Source organism: Haplochromis burtoni, unplaced genomic scaffold (assembly GCF_018398535.1).
Source record: "Haplochromis burtoni strain Fernald_Lab_line unplaced genomic scaffold, NCSU_Asbu1 Contig_8, whole genome shotgun sequence".
NCBI classification, from domain to species: domain Eukaryota; kingdom Metazoa; phylum Chordata; class Actinopteri; order Cichliformes; family Cichlidae; genus Haplochromis; species Haplochromis burtoni.
In genome coordinates this window covers 649,208-673,638 of record NW_024582369.1, presented here as the reverse complement: position 1 = coordinate 673,638, position 24,431 = coordinate 649,208, and the positions used below count along the sequence as shown (strand labels likewise).

Here is a 24,431-nt window from a genome sequence, read left to right as displayed (position 1 = left end):
GATAAAAACCCAAGTTACTATCACAGGAAACCAGGAGGTGAAGGCAGAAAAACAACATCAACATAGCAGCAACGTAAGACAACAGAGCAGCAGCATTTCAACATTTCATTGCATGTTAAAATACTTTTGAAGTACGTGACTTGACATTAAGAGCTTGGCTAAAGTGTTCACTCATGACCTCTGAAGAGCGTCACATTTATCAGCCTCACAAACAGTGATTCATAATGTGCTGCAGACAGCATTATGATCATACGTTTTTGTCAGACATTGAAATAACAGATTTAAGAGCCATCCATCTCATTTATTTTTGTCTTCTTCCTGACTGTCTAATTTTATTGTTAAAGAGGGGTGCATGCATTTGCAAAGTATTTCGGGTTTTGCCCGGACTGGCCTGATGACGACACAGTGTTTAGCGGAGAATGAGCTAGGACTGGCTCTAATGTGATTAGTCGGGGAGGTGGTGAGGGGAGGGTGTTCATGCTGAGAAAAGTTAAATGTGAGGTTAATTCAGGATAAACCAAAAGCAGCAGGGTGGCAGATCACCCTCTTGGAGGGCTGCATGGTCAAAAATATTTTTGCCACTGCCAGCTCAGGAGTGCCAGGATCACACTATCAAATGATGTCTTTAAATGAGATCTAGAATCCAGGCAGGTTGGCAACAAATGATCCAAAAGATGAGAACCAATCAATAAAAAAACAATTACTTTCAGCACATCTTTTTGACCTAAAGATTTTTTTAGTGTCATAGTGTATTGGGGAAAAAGCTTGTAGAAAAAATTGATTTCAGCTTTAACACTTTTCAGCTGTCTTGTTGCTGTGATTATCTGAATGGTGGATACTTTAATTATTCCCCAGACTGTATTATAAAATAGACAAACTGGCAGTGCAGCTCTCCAAGAAAGAGGTTGAATGACTCCAAAACATTTGCCAGCCTTGACACTTGACAGTGCGCTCCTCAGTATAGAAGGTTGAAGGGTTAGAAGATTAGATAGGCTGCATAGCAAGGGTAAGAGACAACACTTAAACATATTGGGATCACTCTCCTTCTCTGCCCCGCTCCTTACTTTAGTCACTTGTCCATGTGCCACTGCTGTGGATCTCAAAAAAGTTATATGCAAGTCTTACATCTAGAATCGCCACATGAAATCTCTACTTTCATTATCCCTGACACGTTTGAATGGGCTTTCAGCTTTAAATCAATAACAGCAAACGTCCCATCTTGACTTTCCTATTAAATTTCGCTGATGATATTTCATTCTCAGGGGGAGGGGGATGTGCCTAAAAACCAGTTTTTACTACATAAATACAAACACTCATTGGGGTACTGGAAAGATGAAAACAGACCACTGACATGCAAACACATCATAAAAAAGTGATAGCTTGATATGATTATTTTTTTTCCAATTTGAGAGTTTAGTCACCTTTTTGGTCTCTAACCAGTGACCCCAGAAATGAAATCCAAACAGAAAGATGAAAAAGCACAAAAGGTTACTCACTTGGCATTGCCTGTTACGGTCTTCTTCCGGCGGAACATATTCAGGAAGCTGTTGCTTGTTGACTGAGCTGCAGACTTCCCATCTCCAACGTGCATTCGCACCACGTCAGATGTGGTGAAGGCGCTTCGGACGTTCCTCTCTGGTTTGGCGATGATTATGTACATCTTGGGTGTGAACATGCAGCCCAGTGCCACTGTTACACTCAGGCTGACGGAGAAGGATGTGGTTATGATCTTGTAATTAGAGCCAAAGTAGATTGGCACGAAGGCCAACCAGATGATGCAGGTAGTGTACATGGTAAAGGCAATGTATTTAGCCTCATTAAAATTGGCGGGCACGTTCCGCGTCTTGAAGGCATAGTATGTGCAGCTCATGATTAGGAGGCCATTGTAGCCCAGCGGCGCTACCATGCCTACGTTGCTGGTGTTACAGATGAGGTAGACCTCACGTATGCTGGGGTATGACTTGATGGGCTCGGGGGGCTCTAGAATGATGAGTGTAATCTCCAGAGTTAGCTGCACACTAATAAGCATAAAGGCAATGATCACTTGGGCCCAGGCGCTCATGAAACGGGGTTTCCTGGTGCAGATCTTTTTCTTGCTGCCAGCCAGAATGCGTGCAATGCGGTTAGTTTTGGTCACCAGGGCAGAGTAGCACATGGCAGATGAAAGGCCCACTAGGAGCCGCTGCAAATAGCAGGAGGCCACTGTGGGACGGGCGATTAATGTGAATGGACAGATGTAGCCTAGGAAAATGCCTGCCAAGATGATGTAACAGAGTTCTCTGCTGGAGGATTTAACCACAGGTGTATCACGGTACTGGATGAACACAAAGGTAACAAAGGAGGTGATCAGGATGCCCACGCAGGAGAAAACCACAGCAACTATAGATTCCACATCTGCCCAGTCAAGATACTTCAACGGCAGGGGCTGGCAACCTGGAAACAGTAGAGGAAACAGTGTTCAGTCAATTTTTTAATTCATCCTGCGGTTAGTTTTACTGAATGAAAGGTACATTAAAAGATGGTGGGAAGCAGTGGGCAAAGCAAATCAGAGTGTCGGCAATGGCCTGATTTTAGTGCCTTCCACGTGCACATATTATTGTGTATATGTATATATATAGATATAGATATATAGATATAGATATATACATATACATATATATACTGCAGTATTTTAATTGTTGCATTCAGTCTTTTTGGGTAACAGTTAATGGTTGTACACTGAAAATAGACTTCACTGGTAAGGCAATTTTTTAAATACATTTTGGTTTTCGGAATTTTATTTTAACACTTACAGTATTAAACTACACTCAGTGAATAATTTGACATGATGACATCATTTTCTATATGATAATAAAAATGAACTTTCTGCAGCATCAGAAAAGTTTAATAACCTTGGTATATGTTAAATACTTCTTATGGTAAGTCTTTGTGTTATGTTCAAGGTATAAAGAGAACGAAAAATCCGTGTTGGAAATAATGTTGTATATCCTCAGAGCCAAAGCCTCACACAGCAATAACAACACGCTGGAAAAAAAGGTTTGAAATTTTTAGATTCTGGGTTTCTTAGACTGTCCTAAACATATTTGACAATATTTAAATGCTGATGACCATATTAATAGATGTGTTTTTTCTTATTTATGTAGTTCCTTGTACACCTATAGCTGCCCATACATGTGCCCCCAACATTTGCGCTATGGCACTGACAGGAACTCATTTGCATTTTTCATCCTACACACCCCAAAGCTCTATTTCTCTTCTGTCATGATGCCCTGCATACTCGTCATCCAACACAGAGAAGAAGTCTGGAGAGCTTAATTGGAGAAAAATGACATCCCTAGACTTCCCCAGCTTAACACTTCATAAATTACATGCTTCTGCTAATAGCATTACAGTGACTTCACGGAGGAACCCAGTTCTGGTCTGCATGCTAAATCCTAATATGCCAAATCATAAGACATATGAAATTTTAAAATAAATAAAATTGTCGTCCTCTGGGGATTCTAATCAGAAAGGTAGTAATGAGCATATCAAGGTGTAAAGGAGCTCTTATAGCAGGGTTTCATTTAAATTTTGGGGGAAGTGGGGACAGAGAACTGTTGCTTGTTTTCTTTTGGCCACACACCCAGCTCAGCTTGCAGATGATTTTGCCCTTATGCATGCAAACAGACACGGGTGGCAAAGATGAAATGTATCTGCATTCACTTATCTAACACAATCCTCAAATCGCTTATTTGTGTTTCTAAGCTCTGGGAAGACCTTTGAAATTTACTCTTCTGCTGCATATTTTCAAAAATACACATTCACAATTGTAGACCCTTGTTCAGTGAATAGCATATTACCTCTCTCTATTAGTATTTTTCAAATGTAATGAGACTGAAGGAAACTTTTCTTTCTTGACAGACTGCTGAAATGTATCCTAAAGCCTCTCATGGCAGTAATAGGATTTTACACCTGGGAATTGAGGGCTCCTCTCAACTTTATAAATCGCTGTCAGAACAAGCACCGGGTCACAACAAGAGCAGAGAGGAAGGAAATGAGCAGCAGCAGTTTTTTGAGGGAGTGGTGTTAAGGTTTGAGGAAATGAAGAAAGCAAGGGCATAGGACCTGCATGGTGAAAAAGGTGTTGTTAGACCACTGAGGTGCTGTGTGAATAGCCTTACGGTGGGGGAAGATGACTATTGAGAGAACAGGGGAGTCAGCCCCACTAAAAGTACTGTGGTTGAGCTAAGGGTAAACGCACGAAATGGGCAAAATAATAAGTGTGAACCATTTCAGGGGTAATGGACAAGGAGTGTGGATGAACGATGTAATAAAAACAAACACAGTTTCTGTTTTTGTTTCTCCTACCTGCCAGGTCATCATCCGGCCACCATCCCAGCTCACACGCCTTGCAGGTAAATTCATCCTGGACATATTCGTTATCCTTGCATGTGGTGCAAATCCAGCAGCAGCTCACCTCACCCTTCCTAATCACCTGCACGCAGAGAAACAACACACAGTCAACAACATGCCAAAGAAAGCTCGGTAGCAAGTCACTACACTGAGCCGTGGAAAAAAAAGCACATCTCACCTTAAGCAACCTAAATAATTAATCAGCACAGAGGGGATATCAAAATGAGGATTTGTTTGTGCGTTTTTTGAGCCCCAGACAGAGTGTTTAGAAAACAAGGCCGGCTGCTTTTACATTCTGCTCCCAAAGAAGCTGTTACCAGCACTGTGATATGTAAAGCAGGGTGATAAGTGGGGCACGAAACAAAGCAGATAGAGGGGGGAAGCATGAGCAGCTAGGAGAGAGGATGCACCCTCCCTCGAGGCAACTCGGTGCATAGCCAGTCTGAAAACAATTGTCCCCAAATGAAGGAAATGAGGGCATTTATTCAGCCTGTGCTCAAAACCAGTTTTATTGCTTACTGTCCCAAACGGTCCATCTCCTCACTCAGGTAGAGCGCAAGTCCCGTGAGTTTATGGTGCAAACCTAAACTTTTTATGTGACATCAGAACTTATCTGTGTTTGTCATATTTACATAGACTTCTCTTTTCCTTCATTATCCCTTCTTTAAATCATTTGTAATGGGAGGAGGATTTAAAAATGTAGGACAGTGTAGCATCAGCAGTCTTCTTGCCAGCATGTGATTTAAGCAAATAAAGGATTAAGATTCACTGCAAGAAAAATCAATGACATATTTACTGGGAACAGATGTACAGTAAGGGCACCGGTTCAGCTCTTAAAACATTTCTCTTTTTAATTACAGTAGAGATTAATTGGAAAGTTAGACATTTGTGGTTCCCCCAATGCTTAATCCTAATGATTATATTGATGTCTTGATGACTTGACCTCCCCCATTTCCATCCCGATGGGACATTGCATGCCCACATGATTAATCCTAATTTGCGATAGAAAAAAAAGATTATCACGGTAGATTACATTCTGCTTGTAAATCTCAAAATTCCATTAAACACAGAGACCTTTCTTTCAAACTCAAACATCACTTCCCCATAACTGTACTGCAGAAACAACAAAGAAAACATACTGCATTTGGAATTTAGAAAATGGCAAATGGTTGTGCCCTTTAAGATCTGCATGCACTTTTTTTTGTTACCAGTATAGCAAGTAGCAAAAGAAATTTAATTACACCTTCCAAATTTAATTACTAGGTCCTGCAATCTGTGAGGCAGCAAAATATTCCATATTATTCATCTCCAAGAGACGGAAGGAGCATAATCAAACCAAGAGAGAGAACTAGAAGTGCATACTAAAATTTGGAAATAGCCAGAAGAAGCAAAAGGGATCATAAAAGAGTAAATATCGACCCAAGTGAGTATGTCCATTTTAAATATTGATATAAAAGCGTTGAGTTAGTGTGGGAAATTACATTAGGTTTCAAATGTGCCTGTATTTACCTTGACAATTTTGTGTTACAGTGGATGACATACAAGAGGACACGTCAACATGAAGATTCTGGTATACGGGAGGGCAGAATGCTTTTAATTGCTGTCCATTTGATTTTATATTCACATAATAAGCGGAACAACTCAAAAGTGGAAACATGTGGTAAAGAGGAAACTGCACTACCTACACAAAGAAGGGTATTATCAGCATACAATGATAATCTCAGATTTTCCGATCCAGTGTTTTGAGGAAGAGAAAGAATAGTATTGTTAAAAGGGGTCAACTCTAGTTGATCCCTATACACAGAGAATAACTATTTCCTGTGCTGAACACTGACAATTTGTCTATAAGTGCTTTATCATAATGATGAATCGTATTCTCCAGCCAGCCTGTATCTGTACCAATATTGTCCCAGTCTAACAAGCAGGAATATTCACCCTCTGCCACAAAATGATGTGTGATAGATTAACATGTTTTAATCAAATTGATTTAATCAGTGTGGATCACCTTCATTCGGTGTACCTCTAATAAAGTAGCAAGCAAGTAGACTGACTCGGATTCATTATCAGACAGAGAAGGCAGATTGTGTTCTTGAAGAAAATGCAAGCATTTTGAATGCTGCACTGTGTATTACAAGAGTCTATAAAACTAAGAAGTGCTTAAAAAGCAATGATACTGGAGTATTCTTTACAGTTTTTCAGCCTTCAAGCTGATAGAGGACTGTGTCTGGGTCTTTTAAAGCTTTACGTTCTTACGGCTTTATGAAATAAGAACACCTTTATGCATCGCAACAAAGAGTTAAGTTATTCTTTCCTGTAAAGCCTCAGAGAATCCGACTTCTTGTTGTGCCTGAAGCTGGATCAAAGTATTTTCCAGCTCAGTTATCCTGCTAAGTCTATTTTTATTAAGGCGAGGTAAAAACAAGATTGAGAAATCCATAGGACAGCCCTTTACGTCATCACATAAAGCTCTGGTTGTCAACTAAACCTCAGCTAAATTCTATAAAGGCTTCTTAATTGTTCTTTGTCTTCTAAAACGTGAACAATTTTGCATTTTTCTCAAACATTAAATGATTAATAGGTCGCTCTGGAAGAGTGTGAAATGTGCCGAGGTGATATCTCAGAGAAGGATACGGATGAGTTCGTATGGGAATTTACTTTAAGGAGGATCTGAATCCCTACCTTTATCTGTCCTTTGGAACAGGGCTCACTACAGACTGAGCGAACCATGTCGCTGCTGTTCATCCACAGTTTGTTGTCATCGATGCTCAAGATGCCCTCGCTCCACGACCCCACGTTTATGTAGTCATAGCGATCATCACCCACGCTCTGTAAATTCATGATGTCATACCTGGATGTTTGAGGAGAGACGGAGGACTGCGTATTAACACACTTATTAAGTGAGAAAGGGAAGGATTTGAGAGGGAGTGGGAAAGGAGAGAATCAGAGTGAAAGGTAATTTAATGATAACAACTCCACAGCTTAAGCCTTTCCTCTTATCTGAAGCCGCAAACTGCTTACAACTCTGTTATGTGACATCAAGCGCTCATACCAGTGCACAGTGTGCCCTCATTTTTATACTGAACCAGAATGCGCTGCACCTAACCTCCAGCTGACAGAGGAATGACACGGCTGTGTTTCCTGACTGTCAAATGTTGTCCGTTGGACTGTAAAGACATGAAAGTGACTGCCGCAGTGGACAATCCACTAAATCTGTTCCAGTCCAGACTAATTACATCCTCTCATGCTCAAGACTGGGACACACATGTGTGCTAATGAGTTGGAGAGTGGGAGAAGGGGAAATGCACTTTGTGACCCAGATGGTGATATCAAATCTCTATTTTCATTTCTTGGCTTTTCTTAATTTTTTATTAGCTTCTTCTTCCTCTTACCTTCCTGGGGTGTCTCCATTTTCGTCAAAGTAAATCTCCTCTCCCGAGACTCCTCTGAAGGATGTTTTGAGCAGGTAGTCCAGAAGCTTGCTGCCATCAATGGGATCCATCGCCTCACAGAGCCCTGTCTGTCCCGGACATAGCTCCTTGTGCATATCATGAAGGCCATGAGCCATGGCGTAGATGGCATTGATGACAAAGCCCATCTTACTATCCTGCACATAGTTCTCTTGCAGACTTTCATTTCCTGTTAGAGATGAAAGAAGAGGTCGTCAAACAGTCGAAAGAATTCCAAACTGCAAGTGTAGAAAATCTGCTTCAAGGCAGAAAGAGAGAAAGAGAAATTAACTGTACAACTCAAATCACCGTGTTAACCTCAATTCATTTTTTTTTAGTTCTGTCAATCTCTTCCCCTCTTCTTAACCTTGATCACAAAGGGCAGAAGATTAAAAAAACATTAATAAGGAAGAGTTTTAAATGCAACTATTCCTTAAACTATTTTTTTGTGCTGCTGTATTAAAAGATTTATTACTCTGTGTGAATGACAGCATTAGAAGTATGATGAAATTCGAAGAAGACATGAAGAATATAGAAACAAAGACAACTCTTTTTTTGTGCAGCAACAAAATATATTAGCATTGATGCCCAAAAGCTCAATAGGAAACAGATGAGGAGAACAGCCAGTGCCTGGGAAAATCCTCACTGTTTGTGCAAGCTGTACTTCAGTCATCTAAAGGCACTGTCCCACAGTCAGTGTTTGGCAGAAGGAGGGGGGAATGATCTCTTCAAAACTACATTTATTGTTGCCTCCTTTGACAGTGCATTTAAAATACTGATATGTTTTGCTTGTGATATCAACATGCACACGCAGTGGGGGGGGGAAAGGGATGCAACTTCTCACCATACAACATATTTTTCAGGTGTTTGTGTCAGCAGCGTGTGCTGAGTGAGCCATTCATTTGTGCAGCTTTCCAACGTATATGTCAACTTTTGTTTTCTTTCCTTTTCCTCGTACAGACCAAACAAGCAAGTGCTTTGCATCAGAGTTTGACTGATGAATTTCGCACTCTAAGCCTGCCAGGATGAAGACATCAACCCATCTGCTTTATTTGACTAAATCGCAGATATTACAGAGAGCGCTGGGTTTAAAAAAGCATCAGTCAAACTCATCCTGTCTTGGAGGAGTCAAATGCAAACAAAGTGCAGATGAAATTCAGACAGTTGTTGTAATAATCGTGTCTAGAAAGATACACTTACCACCTCGAAGATCTATGGAACATAAGAGGTTTGTAAACGTGTGATACAAAGTAGAAAAGCGTCCATAACCTTACAGCTCTGAGTGTCATCACAAACCACTTGTTGATTTTTATTGATCGTTTGAATTTAGAAGCATGCTGACCAATTCGTCTTAATGCCATTCTGCAGGGTGGATTTGTTTGGAGCAGTTTTTGAATTGTGGTTGAAAAGCTATCAACAAGTCAAGAACACAATTTACCGTGATCACCTTTTGCGAGCAAATGGAGAGAATATTCATGGAGGAAAACACAGGGGGGAAAAAACAAATCACAGGTTTTATTAATATTCATGAGTTCTGTTCTTATATTCATGATCATATTTAACCCTCTGGTCAGAAGAAAAGAAGACGGTGCCTGAAAAACTAAACTCTGTGACTAGTCATTTGTTTGAAAAATATCCACTCCTACTTATGAATGTCAAAAATGTTGTTATGTCCTACCGGAGCAGACTTTTTTGTAGTTCTTCTTTTCCTGGGGATGGCCTGGGAGGCGGCACTGAAAACGATACTGCCAGAACTCTGGAAACCAAGGGTTCCTGGTATTGCTGTCCAGACGCAGCTTCAGGTAATAGTCGTCAAAGGACCTGACCACCGCTGATTGGAGCTTCATTGTGATGCCTCCCTCTGCTTCCTGCTCATAACCCTCCACAACTTCGTAACGGTCTGCCCATCCATCGCTACAGACAGACAGAAGAAAAAGAGGAGACTATGATCTTATGGTCAAAGGGTGGACAATAAAAGACTAGAAGATAAAGAAGATTTGAGGAAGGACAAAACGTCATAATAATAAGAGGTACTGTTAGACACTGATGATATTCTGTGCATAGTTGTTTTATAAAGGATTGTTGAATATTGTAATTAGTACTCAACTATTAATTCAGACTGACAAACCCAAAAAGCTGTTAACAAAAGCAGCTTTGTTCATTCATTCAACACGATGTAAACAACGAGGGTTTGAGACACTTGCTGAATGGATGGATGTCAGAGACCAAGTAGTAAAAAAAGTTACATTTAATTTGATTTAATTAAAAAAAATAAACTATTATTAATAATATTATCGTAAGGTAAACTTTAGTGTCCTGTTTCTTTCAACTGACATGAACTACATGAACTTAGTAGAAGGTTTCACATTAAGGCTATAAAATAAATCATCAAACTCATACATCATCAATCAACCATAGGGTTAGTTCAGGTAGACCACAAGGTCAAAGGGCATAGCAGATCAGCTGATCTTAATGTCAGCCCCTATCAGCTGATGGCTCAGCTGATTCCTTTGCACGTGCTCCATGAATACCCAGCTAGGAAATCTCATAAAAGCATTTAAATTGCTTTAACCTGCTTACAGTTGCTGGATATCTTGCAACCTTCACTCCAGCTTCTTCTTCTTCTCCGATCACATGTATCACGCTGTATCTTTTGCTACTGTTGCCTGCTATGTCTTTTTATGAAAAGCCGTGTTGCTGCTCAAGCTTTATATGTATGTGTCTGCGAAGGTGGTGGGGTCCGAAAACAGAGCCTTAACTCCAAATATAGTGAGGAAATACTGTGATCAAAGGCTGTACATGCATTTTAGTTGCAGATGTGTCTGACTGTGTTTTAAAATGAATTAGAAAGTGGTTGACAGGCCAGCTGTCATCCTGTGGTGGGACTCATTTGTCTTACAGGCTGTAAATTGAGTATCACTGTACGAGAGGACAGATTGTTCGCTTTAATCATAATCACATTAGTTAGGAGAGGATAGGTGTTTAGCACAAGCACAAAGATATTAGTTACACCAAATCTTTAAACTGAAGCACTGTGCTAAATCACTGTTATCCCTGTAACTTTTAACAATGAAACTTCTCTCAGAGCCAAAGTAGGGGAGACCGGGGATAGTTGTAACATTTTTGACATTTCTGTCTGTAAATTGGAGCTCTTTTAAGGTAGTGGATTCAAAATGTAATGCAAAGTATTTACATGTCTCTGCTATTAAATAGTGCAGCTATTTTCTCTGCAGCACAATTACCCATTGCATGGTATGGTCTCAAACACAAAGAGTGAAATGTTACAATTAACCCCATAGTCTGGGTTAGTTGTAACATATCCTGGGGTAAAATGTAACACAATGAAATAAGGGTACTAACAAAATATTAACATGTAATCTTTGTTTATTCAACACATGAATGCACTTAGAGCCATTTATGTAGCTGTGTGTGTGTGTGTGTGTGTGTGTGTGTGTGTGGTGTCGTGTGTAGTTAACATGATGCATTGTGTGTTGTGTGTGTGTGTGTGTGTGTGTGACAGAATGCAGAAATCTAGCTTTTGAACATATTCCAACCCCCCAAAAAAGACAAATTATGGAATTTTCTGCAACTGAATATTTCATTAATTTTGGTTGGTCTTCCTTGAGTTTGGCCTCATTGGCTCAGTGGGCATTATAACCTACAACTCTTGCACCAATTTTGAACATAACAATGAAGCTGAAAAAATGTAGTTGTTCACCAGCATCGCAATTCCATTACTTTTTATCCTGGCTTACCTTGGTGTGGTTTGCAAAGTGCTTCAGAAAGATGAGGAAATCTGTTTCTTGCACCCATCCTGATTTATTTCCACTACCAGTACTTCCTACTGGTCCATCTCTGACACAGTGGTCTGCATAATGTATGTGTGGGAACACAAACAGTGGAGGAATTGTGTTGCCAATGGCATTAACCGCATATACAAAAGCGACCAGTGAACCTCTCTCTGCTGATGTCGTTGCCCCAACTTGTTTAATATAAGTTAAAGTAATAGTGTGGTAAGTTGTAACATCTGCATTATTGTTACAACTAACCCAGACTGTTGCTGTTACAACTGACCCAGACTCCTATAGCCATGAACTAGCTAACATTACAGCCAACGGCTAAAACATTAGCACTAAAGACCTACACAGAATATATCCCCATAGACATACAAATAACATAATTTAAGTTTGATGAGTTTAACTGCAAAGCAGATAATGCTATTAAAATTGAAATAAAGTAGAAAAACTTACTTTTTGGCATACAAATTACTTTTTTTCGTGTTAAATTGTCTGTGTTTGACAAAATGTGCTGATTTTTCACATGTGATAGCAGAACTGAATTGGGCATGCACAGGATGAGTCACATCATTTGAAACTTAGCCCTGATTGGAGAAATTGGAAGTGTTACAACTGACCCACGTTACAACTATCCCCGGTCTCCCCTACATTTTTATTACCTTAATAAAAGTGTTTTTAAAGACACAGAAAAATAATGAGACTTATGGTGGCTGGTATGCTATTAATACTGGAGGCCTAACTAGCAACAAAGCAGTGTTAAACTTCAGCAGTGGTCCAAATCTTATGGATTTCTCTGCTTGGGCTGTAGAATAAGTATCCTTTAACAAAGCAAAAACGATGACAGAAGAGTATCATAGCACAAGTCAAAACTTTAAGTCAGGCGTTGCTTTTATTTAAATAATATTCCATCACAAGTAGACTGCAGCCTCGGCTCTTGTGCAGCGCTAAATTAGCATGGCGGCTTGGGGACTTATCTCACGTCCCCTGCAGCAAGCCTCAATTTAAGAAGACCGTAATCATCTCAGCAATAGTGCCTAGACAATAAATGCAGACTTTACACAATCAAGTCAGCTTGCCTGTTTGTTTACTTTTGTAACCCTGTGCGCAAGAATTTCTAGCCTACTGAGCTAATTTGATTTGGGCTCTAAGAGAGATGGAAAACACCAGTGATGGGGACACTGAAAAAACAAATTAACAGATAAATAACACCACAATGAACTTGCTCTTTCTCTCTGTCCCATTGAAAGCTTCCAGCAGCACTGCTCTTCAGCTTTTACTCTCTTTTACACTCTTCTACACTTTTATGTGGGATTCAGTCTACTGCCTCAACGTACCTTCGCTATAGACAGCTACACGCCAATTAGATATGATTCACCGCGGAACCAATTAGGCACCTCACACACAGGATGTGCTGGATGATGGATAAGGACGTGTGCCTGTTCATGTAGGTGCAGGTCGAAGTCTCTGACCTTTTCCTCAACAATTACTGCCAGTCAAGAAAAAGGAGACATTGAAACTAATTTGTGAGAATTTATGGTTGAGCTATTCCACCCTTCTCGTGGTAAAATCCACGTGGGTTCCTTCAGCCAGCAGGAAACTAAAAAAACATCCTAAAAATAAACCCCATGTAATCCAGACATTGTTAAAGTAGCTCCAGCTGACCCTAATGTCCAACCTTTCGATCCCATCACCTCTCTACAGGCTTTGTATCCTAAAAGAAAACCACACCATGATCAACTTACTGACCAGGAGCTGGAAACTCAAAGAATTATGATGGAATGATAATCTATTGATTAATCAATCCTATGAATACTCAACTGGCACATTCAGCACCAGGTGATGTGTAACCATACTGATAAAAATAAAAGGCATTTTATATGCACAGTATGATGAAGCATTGTGCAATGGGTGTATGCTCTTGAATTACAAAATTCATAGTCCAGGGGATAAAAAAACAATTAAAACTTAATGAATAAATAACTAACTGTTGTTGTTGCTTGCGCAAGATAAGTTCCCAAGTTTCACAGCCTAAGGGAAAATAGCGTGTTGAAGTCTGATACTAATTCTTTTGTACTGCTTGCCAAACAGCAGAAGGGTGAACAGGCTGTGACTGGGCTGGATATTGTCTTTTAATATAATTTGGGCCCTGCACCTCGACGATGTCGCTGATGCTCAGTCGATGAGCACTGGTGATGTTCTGCTTTAATCACCTGCTGCAGAGGCTTGGGGGTTTTCTTTTCTTACAACACAATCCAAACAGTTCTGAGAGTTCTGGGTTGGATAAATGGTCCCGTCCAAAAACCTGCCCAGTCTTGGGCAAGAAGGCTCAAATAAGAAAAGGGCATAATAGCGCCAGTCTATATAAGAGGTGAAATGAGAAGATAAATAAGGTATATTCAATACTTTCAAATGATAGTTAATAATTTAATATTATGCTAATATTCCTCAGTACCATCTTTGCAATAATGTGCATGCTGTAGGTTACTTTAATTGTTTATTTTTAGGCAAGAAACCTCCAGAAGTACTGTACATTACAGCACTCCATTCCAAAGCCTGATGTTGAAACACAACAAAAAGGTCTTTGTGGACTTTTCTCCCCGTGACTGCGTGCGTTCCCTCCTTTTACTCCGGCTTCCTCCCACAGTCCAAAAACATGCATGTCAGGTTAAGTGTCAATTCTAAATTGGCTGTGTGAATATGAGCGTGAATGGTTGGCTGTCTCCATGTGTGAGCCCCGTGATAGACTGACAACCTGTCCAAGGTGTACTCCCACCTCTCACCCCAAGACAGCTTGGCTAGTCTCCAGCACCACGACCCTGAAACTGATGAACATAAGAAGATGGATGGATGGATTCCAATTCAGCAGCTTTGGAAAATGTAAATGTAAAAAAAAAAAAGTTAGAAAAGCTTTTCTCATCTTGTTTGGCTCCCTGACTTTAATCGCTGGTCATTTTTCTTTTTGTTTAAGAACAGCTCAGTCAGTGCCATTCAAGTATGCTTTAGTCAGAGTGGTGTATCTAGGAAGAACAGGATTGCATATTTGCATAATTAATTAATCAATTTGATATCAATTGTATTGACATATTGCAATGCATGATAGGTTGACAAAGGTATGCTTTATGTAGCATTTTTTTTGATAGCTTGTAATGAATGTTGTTCTCCAAGGCTCCAAAATTCATTAAAAATCCTCTGCTGCATGCAGCTAATATTGCTAAAGACAGCAACAGTGTTAGGTAATTGTGAGTGGGCAAAATAACACAACATAACATTTGTTTTATGTGGGTAACTACTGCAGTATATATTTGCCTAATATGTTTCAACATGTTTACAGTATTTTCTGTCGTATATTTGGAGATCATAATTCAGCCGACTCATTATTTTCTTCCTTGTAATTAAGTCAAGAGTTGGAGAAACATGAACTCCATTAGTCCTGGTCACATTTACTTCATTTAGTCTAAGTGAATACAGTCCTTGTCCTTTACCCTCCATTTCAGTACATGTAGTACAGGGAGAGGCACAAAGACTCATACACTAGCCTGCAGATTTCCATTTCGATGTTCCGAGTCACACATACGTTGGAGGCTAACTGCATTAAACGCGTCCTAATGTGGTCAGTACACTTCAGGTTTTATGTGAGAGAAAAGCCGACTGTTCGCGGATAAAAAGACAGGAGGGGCGTAGAAGAAGAGATAGATGGAGAGACAGAAGTGCTGTTCAACACGCGACATGAATAATGCACAACGCGCAGAAGACGTGCTCGACTGTTTCTCACAGTGGAGTTTGTGATGAGGTAAAATGACATTCTCTTTTCTCGCTCGCCTCTCTCAGGATGGCGTCGTCTGGCAGGGCTCCAAACAGCTCATCAAAACTCTCAGGCCACCAGAGGGATGCCTAATGGGATCAAATCTGATTTAATGTCACCTCAATGTTCACACCGCATATCGGAAGGCCCATTATTACATAACCTGGGTTAGATATACTACAGGAACACCTGTTTAAGCAGATTAAGGAGTCGCTGTTGTTCAAGAGTGTTAGTTTTGTAGTTTTCCCACCAGCGCCAGTAAGAACGAACACAGACTAACACGTTTATATACATAAATAATATTATTAATAATACCTGAAAAGCGTCTATTTCACCATCCATAAATGATCCATGTGACTCTTTCAGAGGTGATCATATGGGCGAATTCTGATCTCCTACCTTCATGGCTGAGCCGTGTGCAAGATAAGAAAAGAACTGAAGATGAACCATGGACAACATTGTAAATAGCATTATGGTGATATTAAGCAGTTATGATGTGAGTCTTTATTCATGTATCTCTTTTTGTCTCTTTACAAAGCAGCCACCGGAAACCTGTCCAAGAAATATTAATCCACATCCATGATTTGTTAAAGAATTAGAACAAACTGGGAAGGCACTGGGCTTAATATTTGAGTTCAAAGTCAGTGATTATGGCAAAATAAGCTGCCGATTTTCTATATTGGATCAGTTATGATGTTATGTAAAAGTAATTAAAAGAATTTGGAACTAAATTCCAAATCTGACAGGAAGCCAGACTCGAAACAAATCGAGATAATGATTTGAAAAAAGCTGTAGGATCTAAGATTAAGATGCTTAGAGGTTTTACAGTGTTATAGTGATATAAGATTACACTGATGCTCATCTTATAGGCAGGACTTGATAAACACCACTCTATCGTGTGGTCCATGAGTGTATGTCTACATTCACAGATCAATAAAAGCTTTTAGAATAAAATAATAAAATTTCACTTCCCCTTTATTCCATACTTTCCCCAAAAAATCTACTGAAATCTAATAAATCTAAGTCAGTATTTATCTCGGCGAGTAAAGTCAGCAAGCTGCTATCCCTTCAACGGCATATGCTTAGCATTAAGACGAGCGCATTTTGATAACATACTAAGGCTCGATGATGTGTGGCATTGTTTAGAGGAGCACAGTGTGTCGACAGCTGTATAATTAATAGAAGTGTACACAACAGAGAGCAGACCGAGAGCTCCGTTCGCTCTGCCGGATGATCTAGTTCCAGTTTGATAGCACATTTGTATATTTATGAAGGCATGAATTAATTGGCAGGGCAGAGATTTAATCACATGCACTGTTTCCCCTGGAGGATGAATGAGAAGAGTTACTTTAAAAAGAAGAAGGGGGGATAGGGGAGTCAAGAGTTTCCTAATTGCTCTGTACAAAAAGTTCAGTTAGTTAATAGGAAAAAAAACTTTTAATCTGTCTGCTTCACACAAATTTAAAATGCCAACGTTTATTTGTTCTAAAAGTAATAAAAGTCAATAAAATTGTCTTTTTAATGTTTCATCGTCATGTTAAACCCACATGTTTGAACATTTGTGTTTATGGGCATATTGCATTTCCAAGCTAATCTAAATGCTTGCCTTACACTAACCCTAATTTCTCCACCCTAATAGCCCTTTAGGGTGTAGCAGAGGATGATGGACAAAAGTTCTCCCTTTCAAGGTTTAAACCTCATACTGTTTCTCTTTTATATCTTATTTTGGTGTCATTTATCTTTTTGCACATTCTCCAGTTAAATTTAGTGATCTACATACAAGTGAATGCAATTGTTGTGCTTAGCATTGGAAATAGTGTAATTACAATGCCTCATTTCTTTTGGTTTGAAAATGGGAAATGGGTACAAAGTTGTATTGAATCAGAAAAACACGGAAAGGCAAAAATATACTTTTTCATATTTAGCTAATTTTAACGAGCTTGTGAGTAAGTAGTTGGTATGACCACCTTTGTTCTTCAGCACAGCCTGAACTCTCCTAGGCAAACGTTCTTGTCATTTCTTTGAATAGCTTTCAGGATTTGTACTTCAGGCTTCTTGAAGGACATTCAAAGCATTTTGAAGTCATAAAGAAGTCAACATCCCAAAAAAACAACAACTTTAAAAGCCCTTCAGGAGAACTTACTGGAGAACTAGTATATACTGCAGTATACTACAACTGCAACCAAAAACCTCAAGACCCCTAAATGAAATGAAAACTGATGAAATAAACTGCACCCAAGCGCCTCAGCCTGTAAATAACAGCTATTCATGAAACTCTTTACAATTTCTAAACTCAAGGACAACCAAGCCGATGGACATACAGGCTCGTAACATACCTCCGCACCATACCATAAAAACGCATGCAGAGATGTTACAAATAACCCAGCAGCTTATTATCCTTACAAGGACTTTTGTTATGGTGACTGATAGCATAGTACAGCATTTCTATTACAAACCTCACCTGAATAAAAACACAAGCATCACATGTTATAAGGTGAACATATGACTTGTAGGAAAGTAGTGAACACACTGAGTCAAAACATAATGAATTTAAATATTCCAATAAATAAAAAAAGAGTCTCATATATTTTCTTAAGAGCAGTATTTAAGTAAATGTTTTATACATTTTCAATGCTGCTATCTTTGTTTTTTTTTCAGGTCTCAGTTCTCCATCTTCATCCCGATCCCACAACACTCTTAATTAATTTGAAACTGTTCAGGCGGATGAAGATCTCATCACACCAACGCTGGTCTTCTCAGCTAAGCACTAATCCTCTGTCTACCAAATTCTGTCTCCCCGCTCTTCCATTCTCCTCATTTTCTCTTATTTCTCTCAATCTGCGTTCTTCTGAGTTAAAACAGAAGTGGTGGCTTGTTAGCTACTTGGCGGCATAACAGCGAGACGCAGAGGCCCTGGGTTTGCTGGGAAGCCTTTAAAGCCTATCCAGGCTGCTTTTATTTATTCATCATGCTCCAGTTTGAGTTGGGAGATCACTGTCCTCCACAATGACAGGAAACACTGCTGGGAAAAAATAGCGTTTGCTTTTTACTGCCAAGAGACGTCAGTTCAATAAAAAAATCTCATCACAAAAATCTCAATGATATTTTATGAATACTTGATAAAGTTAATGCAGAATTTCTATTAAAGTGCGAGGAGAATGCTCTTTTAGATGTTTTTCTTTCCATTCTCAGCATATTTTGTTACATTATTACTATATAACTATAGGACTTATTAACCAGTATCATTTTGATTAAGGTGTATGTTTGACTTACTTGGGCTTCCTCCCACCGTCCAAAGACATGCAGTTTGTGGGAATAGGTTAATTGATTAATCCAAATTGCCCATAGGTGTAAATGTGGGAGTGAATGTGAGTGCGAATGGTTGTCTGTCCCTGTGTGTTAGCCCTGCGACAGACTGGCGACCTGTCCAGGGTGTACCCCACCTCTCGCCCTATGAAAGCTGGGATAGGCTCCGGCACCCCCTGCGACCCTGAAAAGGATAAGCGGAAGCGACTGGATGGATGGATGGATGGATGGTGTAAGTTTGAGATTTTTCTTGTACAACTGTACAAGTAACATGTTAGAAAACTATCATGATGCCACATGTACCCCAAAAATCTAATAATGCAATATTTTTGCTTTAAATGTTAACAGAAAGGGCAAAAAGCCTCATTCTCTCCTAAAGACAAACTGTAGCCTTACGTAATATTTATTTACATAATACACTATTTTATGGGGATGGTTTTGTACCATATTAACTGCCCATGAGAAAAGAAATACTGTAAAAGTAATAAATATTTATAGGTTATGGGAAACTAAGCCAGCGAGGTAGGTCTGGATCCATTTGCCAAAGGCCTTTTAGGTAAAAGACTTTTTTTTCTTCTACTCTTTTTTCAATTCACTGCCTCTCCTTTTACTCAGCCCGCTGCTTTACCCAGCCGGGGTTGGGGCGAGCACTATGCGGCGTTACGTGAGAATAACTCAGAGCCCAGGATGATGAATTCCAGTCGCTTATTTCATCTGAGAAACCGTCCAACACTTGAGGCAGTCCGACTGGCAGCGATTCTAAAAGGCTGGAAAAACAATGTTTGCTATTTAAATTGCAAAACGTTGTAAAAAACATTGCTATTGATTGCTTTTCTTTTTTCTGTGATGTTTTGAGTGGAGGTTCAGATTTTCTGTAGCATCTTTCGCTACTCTGTTGGTCCACTGTTAGCTGTCTGCAGCAGAAAGCTTCTCAGCTTCTACTAATCTGGATCTGACAACTGTGTCCAGATGCAAAGCCCGAGTGCTATTTTTGATCGCTCCAATGTCATTCACCCGTCGCTGTGCACTTTGGGAGCACCGGGCTTCAATTGCAGAGAGGGAGATGTCCTTGACAAAGTGTGGCTGCTTTCAATTAACATCAGAGGCGTGTTATAAATATTCAAATGGAGCTCATTGTGCTCCCTTGCACAGTGGAACACAAACAGATGTAATCGTGAATTCTGACTCAACTTGAATATACTTTCGGAGCCACAAGTGTTCGCGAGCCAGGCTCCATTACTGAATGATCATCGCCAATGTTTTCTTATCTTATAATTACCATCTTTGTTACTGTTGTTGCTGGGATGAATTTTTCAGATGTCAGCCATATTTTCTGAGAAGGGACTATTGTGCTGTATTCTGTGGAGCCCCCGCTGACAGACTGAGTGACAGATCTGCAGCGAGACGATCATACCAACTCCATCTCGAGGCCAAACAAAATCTCCATGGCGACTGCAGCACAAGCAGCACACGAGCCTTTTGTTCCAGCGGTACTGTAAGCCCCGTTCTCCTAACAAACAAACATACTGCCCTTAATTCATGAAACTCTAAACTTTCCTTAGAGCAGGGGGGTCAGAAAATAGAGGGTCACGTCACAGACTGAGGATAATGTGAGAAGGAGGTTTCTCTCCCAGGCCTCGCGTTGCCTTCCACACCTTCTCTCTCTATCTCGAATCTTTGCATTCAGAACTGATTCATCAGTCATGACTTTGCTGGAAACTGGAAGTCTAACAAAAGGAAGCCGTTGCTTGAAAGCAAACATGAAGCACATCACCAATAAAGAGGAGAATCTAAGATGGCGAAAACACGAATGCAGTACATGAAACGCACTCTTCTGAAGTGTTGGATTTCAGTTTGAAACCATCACCAAATTGGAAAAAAAGATTTTAACTCCTTAAACTTGATATCCAAAGAGTTTCCTTTACCTTAAACATATTTTTTTTAAAGATTTGACTCAGTGAGAGCTACTATGGGTTACACCCAAGCAGAATAAATCAGAAATTTAGCCCTAACCCTTTCTGGATCTACAGTTCTGGATGGCAAATATACCCGTTTATTTTGGCGGTGTTTTCAGTGCTATATTGCCAGAGATAACATCGCTCTTCGCTGAAACCCTGCAATTTGCCAAATTACTCGCAAGAAGAAGTCAATAGGCAAAATTCCACATCCTCCACGCTTTCCTTCCTGAGATGTGGAGGAGATGAGAGCCTTAGAGATGATGGAAAAAACACTTTAAATGTGTCCCACCACAACCCCTCTCTCTCAGTCTCTCTGTCTCTCATTCCTGCCTTAAACATTTCATTTATTCCAGCTCAGCGTCCCCTTAAAATGGAACAGGACAGGCAAATGCAGAAATGCATGTGACGCACACAATACGGGCTTGCAGCTTTCTTCGCACCTCAGTGCCGTCTCAAAAGATGCAGTCATACTGCGTTAATGACCGGTGCCAAGCTATTACAGAGGCAGAACATCCGCATTCCTGTGTCAGTGTCCATTTTGTCAGGAATAAAACACAAACAAGAACTGAGCAGTCAAAATGGGACCCGGACCGAAACTGTGTTTGTAAGACAGGGACAGAAATGAGCGTTACATGTGGAAAAGCAGCTTATGCAAATGATGTTTAGTAATAACAGCATTCAAGCAGCATTAGCGGGAGAGAGAAAACGAATGATGCTAATTGCAAGAGAGCAAGCAGGCAAGCAAATGAGTAGGTGGATGCGCTCCATGCTGCCATTCAGAAACCAAGCACGGTAGGACTACTGGGGAAGAGACTTTAGAGGCAACGATAATGACACCGTACAGTAAATGTGCATCCAGCTTTCGAACATTTCAGGAACTACAGCTCAGCAGACAGAGCTGAACTGAAATTAACATTCCAGATTCAGAGGTTTCCTGAGACTGTGAGAGAGTCTAATGGTGTTGGCCCCGAGGAGCCCTCAGTTAAACACACACGGCACACAAACACACACACGCTCACTACACTGTCAGATTCGTTAATGATGCATTTCTGTCACATCTGCAATCTGCAACAAATACTGCGAAACATGCTGCTGTGTTATACGGAATATAAGCTTTACAGTAGAATACTGTCAGCTGTTTGGCTGCCATTATGCTGATCCGACTGTAAAATATAACTCAATATATTATATATCGCTCTGTGTAAACTGTAGCAGTATCTGAAAAAGACGAGGATGCCTTTTTCAACTTGTCACATTTTGAGAATAAAGTTGAAATTTGAGGAAAAACGTTGTACTTGTGAGAGTAAAATCCACCTTTAAGATCAAGGCTGGCATGCTTTCTAAAGAATAAAGTGAAGTCAGCTTCAGTTTGCAAAACGCAGACGCTAAAACCAGTGAAGTCAGTGTTACATGGCTGCAGTTTATTGGACTAATCTATGTGTCGAGGCAACGCCTTCATCCCAGATGCCTCACCTACCTAAACTCTACACCTTCACGGCTAAACAACTTGAACAAGTGTCCTATTGTGCATTATGATGCAACCTAGCCTGTACTACACAAAGATTTAAACATCGATGAGGCCACTCAGGCCACTAATGTCCTGAAAAAGAAGCAATTTGCTTGTTAATAAAAGCAGTTTTAAAGTATAAAATATGATGAACCCACCAGCACAAGGCTTTTTATAAAGGAATGTCATCTTTATTCTGTAATTAGATATTACTCTGAAATTGGTACTTCAACTTTATTTTGAATATATTAACTTTAATCCCTTACTCAATTATTTTACTTCTAATATTTCCCCCGTTTTCCCCTGTTATGCCTTTGTAATCCTACTTAATTCAGCTCTATTGTCAAAAAGCAATTTCCAGTATTTTTACAGCAAATTCCTGACTAACTAATTTAATTAAATGTATATTTTCCATGTAATTTTGTTATGTATGGACAATGTAAAACGTTACATAATACAACTTGGTCAAATCAAATTTGCTTGCTTTGATATCCATTCCGACCATACCAAGCACATTTTCCTTGATGAGTTTTTAAATAAATTAAACTTTGATTTGATGTTTTTCAGGTGCGTTTAATAAAAGTTATGACTTCATGTTTATTGAGGGTGCAGAATCATGTTTTTGATTGTGGAAGTTACCACTACAGCTTACATAAAAGTCTACATTTTCAGATGTACTGATGAGAGTTTCCATTACATGATGCTTCACTTTTTCTGTGTTTTTGAAAGCGGGCACTGTGCACATTAAAAGTTAAGAGAGCCTGTTCTCGAGTTAGACAAGAGGTGTAAGCGACTCAGCTGCAGACTTGCAGTTCCATCAGAATTTCCCGGAGCTTTTAAATATATGGGACTGGATAGAAAGGTTCAGTGTACAATGATACGTCCAAATTAGATTAATTCATTCGTCATTTTGTTAATTTACTTGCCATCCTCTAAGGAGTCCTTTGTTTAACATAGATTTGAGTAAATGATGCTGCTGTTTTCCCTGTGAGATCAAAAATGAGAGGAATTACTCAAACTATTGAGAAGCAACAAAAAACTGGACCAGTTGCAGTATTATGATAATAAACTAACGAAGCCTGTTCCCTCTTACATTTAAGTTTGTTACCTCTTCTTCTTCTCCTCCCTTATGTGTCTCCATAAACGTCTGACTAAGCTGCACTTACTCTTATGCTTTTATATTTCACTCTGTCTCATCTTCTGCGGAACATATTATTACCTAATAGAAGAGAAGAAATTTGAAATGTACTTGAAACACAACAAGAAGATGGACATCAGTGTTTTCTTGATTGGAATGAAGTAGATAATCTATGTTGCCACTGTGCCTCGGCAGCTCCCTGACAGAATATATGGATGGAATAAATATTGTCTCTTTATGCAATGTGTCTGTGTAACATATGCCTGCAGCAACAAAGTAATGGAAGCAAATGATTGGCAAAATCATGATTGACAACAGAGAGAGAAAAACAAGAGGCCCTCTGACTGACAATACGAGAGTGGAGTGGATGTAAAGTGTGGAAGTAATGCAGAGCAGCGACCGCAGATAAGGGATGAAGTGGGTCGAGCACGTCGCCACACCTGGCCCTCGTCTGAAGAGCAGGTTAGCTGCACAGAACAACAAAGGCTCTCAGATTCAAACATCCCCGAATGCCCACTTGTAGTTTATGCAGCCACTGCGGTATTGTGTTTGTGTCTGCTTCTGTGCTGCTCTGTGATCACTGTAAAATACGAGACAAGGAAAAGAAAACCGCAGCGTTCCCTGCTTTTGAACACTGCAAACATTTAGGTCTGGTGCACCACTTACGCTCCTTTATTATTTTTAATGCCAAGTAAAATGAAATGAGGACGTGCATAAAGCTTCAAAAGAAATTGGCCGCAGTATCTGCCTCACTGATTTTGCTTCATTATCCTTAAAAAAATACACCAACTATGTTAAATTGGTGTCATATTTTAAACTCAAATATTCTCAGTTGTACCCTTACCACAAAAACAATGGGATAATTGTGATGAAGTGTAATGCTTTTTACTCGCACTTACATTTTAATTAGTACACTGATTGGCCTGATGAGGACAGTATTTGGAAGTTTTATTATTTTGGTGGAAAAAAGCAGTGAAAGCCTCAAGTGTGCCTGTGTGATTTTTAAAGAACATTATGCTCCTATTCCATCCTGACTGTTGCTGATATTATTCCTGGCTATGGCCTGTTTTAACTTTTCTGATATT

The 24,431-nt window shown here is 39.7% G+C and overlaps 1 protein-coding gene across 3 annotated transcripts in view; it reads right to left on the bottom strand.

Moving 5' to 3' along the window:
* grm1a (glutamate receptor, metabotropic 1a) overlaps nucleotides 1-24,431 on the bottom strand; it is a 35,401-nt gene that overhangs the window by 2,519 nt on the left and 8,451 nt on the right. For 2 of the 3 annotated variants that reach the window (XM_042225899.1, XM_042225900.1), the window contains exons 4-9: nucleotides 9,517-9,752; nucleotides 9,277-9,285; nucleotides 7,782-8,028; nucleotides 7,072-7,240; nucleotides 4,348-4,474; nucleotides 1,497-2,433 (exon numbers count right to left, since the gene is read on the bottom strand). In XM_042225899.1, the coding sequence (XP_042081833.1) occupies nucleotides 1,497-2,433; nucleotides 4,348-4,474; nucleotides 7,072-7,240; nucleotides 7,782-8,028; nucleotides 9,277-9,285; nucleotides 9,517-9,752 (1,725 nt within the window). The remainder of the gene's footprint in view (nucleotides 1-1,496; nucleotides 2,434-4,347; nucleotides 4,475-7,071; nucleotides 7,241-7,781; nucleotides 8,029-9,276; nucleotides 9,286-9,516; nucleotides 9,753-24,431) is intronic. The other variant, XM_005914560.2, reaches the window with a different exon arrangement.